We start from the raw sequence: 6,000 nt of genomic DNA, 5'->3' as shown, positions 1-6,000 counted from the left end.
TCGCTCTCTGAGTTAAAATTAAATGTTCTGTATCAGGACAACAGAGAAGGTACCTGCTTATGATTTATGGCTTGGTGGCAGGTTATTATTAGACCTTTGATTTATTATAACAGATTGGTTATGATACCAGAGGTATGAGCTTCAGCAGGATAATAGCATTTTCACATTCCTGACACTCATATTCCTACTTTGCTTTGGATATTCATTATTCTGTGCATAAAATATCCAAGATCCCTTTATTAGATTCCAATCTATAATTTATTAGCATGCTAAAAATACAATGTTATTGTGCCCATCGACTTCAGTTTGTTTATACAAAGAAGCAAATGATCAACTTTACTCATTTTCTTTTAGATACATTGTAGAACGTATTAGACATTTGTATAAATGTATAGTCAGCCCAAACCAAACTGAAGAAAAAGAGAATTCCCTTCATCCCACTGGCATTTCATTTGGCAAAAGTGCATTTTTTGCTCTCCAATAATACAAACACTGGAACTAATTAATAACAATTGAAATAGTCAATTAAAAAATAAACTCTCCACACACCTTAAAGGAGCACTTTTTCCTCTAGGGAAAAAATGTTTGGAAAACACAGTTTCTAAGAGATAGAAGATGAAGGGTCAGGAGGATACCACGCCATTTTGGAATGTCAACATCTCAGATGCCATGCTATCATATAACAATGTGATTTATTGTTTTCCTTATATTTTTAAGCAAAGATTCCCCTGCTTAATATCCCACTTGTTATGATATTGAACCATACTGACAAGCTGAATTGTCTGCGTTCAGATTGATCTAGATCCACATCACAGATGCAGAGGCAAATAAGGCAGGGAAACCTTACTGGAAAATCCAACTATGGATATCAACTGAATAGACAACCAGGGTCTACTGAGACACATCCTGTTTAAATAAGGAGTTCTCACTCACTGAAGACTGACGCCAGCACCAACCACAGGACTCTAGCACTTGTCAATCCCAGCACAAAACAGTACCCTAAGATACAAGTGGAGAAAGTTGTTGTAAATTATTTTTATTAAGGTTTACCAAACATTTAACAATGCTCCTTTAGTGGCAATGGATAGACGATAAACACTATCCATTGTTTATAATAGATGGATTATAAATATTTTTATACATATTAAACATTGATAGGAATGATACATCGCGACTTCCTGGAAGTTATTGGAACCCATTCTCAGGATGCCATGCTTCACCACGTCTTTACACAAAACATATGTGATATGTGATATGTGGAGATTTAACATGAAAACACTTACTGCTCAGGAGGCTAGTTACCAAAAAAATGGTACACCCAGAAATGTAGGAAGAATAGACATGAAGACACAATGTTCTCCAGATTGACAGATAATGAAACCATTCTGTGAGAAATGGACGGTAAGGGAATGTGAAGAATCTACCGATTCATGGGCCCTGAGGTGAAATATTTATTGAACAGCAGAAAGGGAAGAGACACTAACGTGATAGTGTTGGGTCAAGGTGCCTCTTATATATTATTAGTTTTAGTGGACATTCTCATTATTGGTTCTCTAATACTCTAACAGGGGTTCCCAACTTAATGGTGTTGGTCCATGGCATAAAAAATGGTTGGAGATCCCTGCTGTAGGATGCGCATCAGTGGGAACGTACAGCACAATATGCCAATAACGAGATAGTAGATTCTTGCAAAAGTACAGTGGCAAATACATAAAGTTATAGGAGCTCAAAAAAAAAACAAAGACAATGATTTATGGCAATAATAGGCAACTGGGTCTGTCAACTGACAGAGGCATTTGTGTATGCAGTAGTGTTACTGCAACTTTACAGTGGTAAAATTTATATTTTTATTTATTTCACTACTTATCTATAAACCTTCCTTTCTATCGACCCCATTCCTATAACACCCTCAACCTTGCACCCATAGGCTCCCAAAAGTTTATTTTGATGAGGTACAATTGTATGGGCACAGGTCATTTTCTGGTATGTGGGCTAGGTATTAATTATTTATCAACATTGCGCCTATTGTTTCCAGCTGGAGGGAAAGTAACGTGGGACCTTCTTCCCCAGGTTGTCCTAAAAGCGTGCTCCCACACGTGTTTGGGCCATTGTCTACTCCAAAAAGGGGAGGCAAGTGGCACCACTGCTGAACATTTTGATTGATTTATTTCAGTGATCTCGTGACCTACATGAGGTGTGTTACTTATGCAGCTCCCTTTGTACACTGCAGGACAGTGTAGGTCTTTGTGCGAGTCATCTATTATTTAACACATTTTGCTTACCTTGAGTTTGTGGTATTTGTATGGTTAGTCTTTAATATCCATGTGAGCTTCAGGCATCCTTGCACATTGTTATACTGGTGTGGTAACTTTACCTAACACACTTTACACGATCTGAGATGTACTTTATGTGAAATCTGATGTGCCTCTCTATGTACAATGTTTTTAAACAAAACTTCTGTCTGTTAATAGAATTTATTATAACTTTAAATGACCTTGTCGGATTGCCTGCTTTAAAGAGGTCCAGAACCTGCCTGTAATCCTGGCCCAGTGGTTACAGTAATGTCATAGGTGACAGATTGTTTATGTAGAAACTGTTTTACAAAATTCACAAACACAGTCATTGAACTGCTGGTTTCACTTTAGAGATGGTGTCTGATGTAATTATGTCAGCATAAGGCAACTGCTTTTTGGTTTGTTCATAATGGAAGTAAACATCTGTGGCTTTTGTTAAGCACATAAAGTGACTCTCGCATGTTTTATTCACAACATCCTACAGTACTATGGCTAGACCTTGCGGAGAGCACAAAGGCAACATGACAATGTGGACATGTTTGTTAATGTACTGGAGAGAGATTTCCAAAGGGGTGTTAGAGCAGAGTGGTCATGGCTGGACTGGCCTTAATGCTACATCTTGAACTTGCAAGGTAGCCACTTTTAAGGAACTTAATCAACACATCAACCTTGTGTTTCCGCATATTACAGCAAATCTTGTACCTTTTGCTGCTCAATTCTCTGGCATAGCATCGATACTAATGTCTCCTAGCATGAAAGAGTAAAAAAAAATTCATCAAGTTTTACTTAACTGCCCACCCTCAAGGTTTTTCATGAGCTGGTGTTGAGCTCATCAATGCAGATATAATCAACTGATTATTATTCATGCCAGAGTCCAGAATCGTGGGCAGTGGGGAATCCACAAGAAAATTAAGGGAATATTACATTAAAGGGAATAAACACTTTCCTTCAGTTGATTCTCCATAGATATTTGTCTCCATGTTACATAAGGTTCTTGACTATTGTGAATAGAGAACAAAGTTACAGGTTAAAAAATAATAAAAATTTACCCTGTATACATATATATATATTCACAGTCTTTCAGCATCGATTTTTGTTTAAAAATATAGCACAAGGCCAGGATATAGGAGGTACTAAATTCTGAATACATTACCACACTTGCTCAATTCGTTTTTTTCATGAATGCAAAGGGTTCTTGTTTACAGAACACATTATTTCTTCCATTGTTTAAATCAATCGTTTGTAATTAATGGCCCCTCAAAATTCAATTGTGCAGCCTAGCGCTAAATCTGGAACACAAACTTAGGGACTATGACTCCTCAGTAAAATACCCTAGTTTAGCAATTGACATTTCCTTCCTCAGCTTCATAACTTCCCAGTACATCTGTTCCACTGCAAAGAAAACAAAACAATTTATTAGGACAAGTTTGAGTACCCACTCTGTTCTCACCCTATGCCCAGCATGCACCTCCCACACAATCTTATTGCTAACCTCAGTCAGAGACTCCAGGTGGCTTGTGGAAGAATTCCACACCTTCCTTCAAACTTCTTACTATTGTTTTCACTTCCCACTTTACTCCCACTCTTTAGTTAATCCTTTGCAAATTTAGAAATCCCAAACTATAGGTCCCAAATCTTCATTATTGATTTTTAATGAGGGGGGAAAAAAAGATTATGTTCTTACCATCTTGTCGGACCAGGCCTTGCTGGATATACCGGATATATGTCAAAAAGTTGCAAACAGCAGTAATCTGAGAAAGATGTAGTAACAATTATTAAGACAAATAAACATGCAGCAAAGCTCCACATATACTGTAGATACACGATTTCTGATCTTTTAAAACGTTAAACAACTCCCCCTGAGAACGTCATGAGAATTTTACCTTTGGATGCTGACAGAAATTATGTTGGATTCAATTTTAAAAATTAAGTTTTTCTCTGAAACTGATGAATCTAATATAGTAAAAATATCAATGTGTGATCTCTCATCACCACTGGCTGCCACTAATGAAAACAAAGAAACAAAACCATAAAATGTATGCTAGATTTAAAGCATACACTGAGAAATCACAAACACTGCTACATATTATAGGGAACTCAGCACCAAATGTAGCCAAGAAAAGTTCACCTTGTACATGGAGACTTCACATCTTCATGCATATTGCGTGCGGCAAAGAAAAACACAGGGCACAGATATAAGTGCCTAGAAATTACAGCAATTGGAGAATGAATCAGAGATTGGCAGTGGGAAACGACTGAATTCGGAACTGGTAACTAAAATAGGGGAAATGCAGAGGGAACTCATGACATTGTTTGCTTGGGGTAAGGGGAATTGGCTACACATCTGCAGGAGAGATGTGGTAGATGTGGATTGGTGCAGTGCGATAGGAAAAGATCATGAAGAAAGAAGGCTGGTCATTCATTTACATGGCAAGCCTCCTTGTCCAGCATGGCACTGGGAAGATCATATTGTTCCAGCAATGCTCAATGCCAGGTGCCTCTGAGACATGGTTCAATTTCATCTGTAATGTTCCAGTAGCATCTTTGCACAGAGAATGACATCTGACTCTATATTTGCTAATCTAGCATGGAAACTGCACTGGAGCACAAAGGTGACTTGTACTTGAAAGAGCCCTGTCAAAATTCTGAACTGACACAAAACAATCTGGAAATGCATCTGTGGGAAAGAAAACAAGAGTTCTGACAAAGGGTCATAGGTCTGAAAAGTTAACTTCTTCTTTCCTCTTCCCACAGACACTGCCTGAATTCCTAAGTATTTCCAGCATCTTCTGTTATTATTTCAGATTTCTTTCATCCGCTGTTTCTTTGATTTTTCACAACCTGGAAATATTTGTTAATGCATTTCAGTGGGAAGAAAATACAATTCTCAGTTGCAGAATTATGGAAACATCATACTTAAAGAGGAATAAAGTACAGAAAAGATCACTACCCTCATTATTCATTTTCACCAACTCCTCAAAAAAAAACTCAAATTTCTAAGACAAGGTTTACCCCAATTAAAGTTATACTGACTACCCCACTAATAAGTCCATGCATTTCCGAAATGCAAACAGATCTCTACGAATTTCCTCTGATAGTTTCCAACTACTGGTGTAAGGCTTTCTGGCCTGTAATTTGCTAGATTGCTGCTCTTCTTAAAACAAAGGAACAATACTAATTATTCTCCAGTTTTCTGGAGCCCTGCCTGTGACTAACAAATATAGAAAGTTCTCTGTCAATCTCCTCCATTGCCTCCCTCCGTATCCCAGGGCAGATTTCATCAGGCCTTGAGGACTTGGCTACCTTAAAGTTTTTCAAACTGAAACTATTCTTCCTAATATTGATATGCTCTAGAATATCAACCTAACCCCTCTGATCGCACCATCGTCCAGTATTCCTTGGAGATTACTGCTGTGAGTTAGTCATTAAGGACCCTGCCTATTCCTCTGGCATGAATTCCCTCTTTGTCCTTGTGTGGAGCAACCCCTTCCTTAGTTTCCGTTTTGTTCCCAAGGTTCTCCTTAATCCTACTTGCCAAGTTTAACTTCTTTCCTGATACCCTTAAATACTCTTCAAGGGCCTCATCCTATTTCAGCTTCCTAAACCTTATATATGAACTTCCTTTTACTTTTTGAATACAATTATAATATCAAAATATAAATCAGACCTTTTCAGGGTAGTAAATAGTGACTTGGGGGATAATCAG

General features: G+C 37.8%; 1 protein-coding gene across 8 annotated transcripts in view; it reads right to left on the bottom strand.

Annotated features, from left to right (window-relative positions):
* Positions 1-228: 228 nt before the first annotated feature.
* The window catches only part of rab3il1 (RAB3A interacting protein (rabin3)-like 1), a 68,227-nt gene continuing 62,455 nt past the window's right edge, over positions 229-6,000 (bottom strand). For all 8 annotated transcript variants that reach the window (XM_072272389.1, XM_072272386.1, XM_072272388.1 and 5 more), the window contains 2 exons: positions 3,979-4,045; positions 229-3,686 (listed from right to left, as the gene is read on the bottom strand). In XM_072272389.1, the coding sequence (XP_072128490.1) occupies positions 3,604-3,686; positions 3,979-4,045 (150 nt within the window). In that variant the 3' untranslated portion in view covers positions 229-3,603. The remainder of the gene's footprint in view (positions 3,687-3,978; positions 4,046-6,000) is intronic.

This window comes from Mobula birostris, chromosome 11, assembly GCF_030028105.1.
Source record: "Mobula birostris isolate sMobBir1 chromosome 11, sMobBir1.hap1, whole genome shotgun sequence".
Taxonomy (NCBI): Eukaryota; Metazoa; Chordata; class Chondrichthyes; order Myliobatiformes; family Myliobatidae; genus Mobula; species Mobula birostris.
The sequence above is the reverse complement of the archived record's forward strand: the minus strand, read 5'-3'. Positions and strand labels throughout refer to the sequence as shown.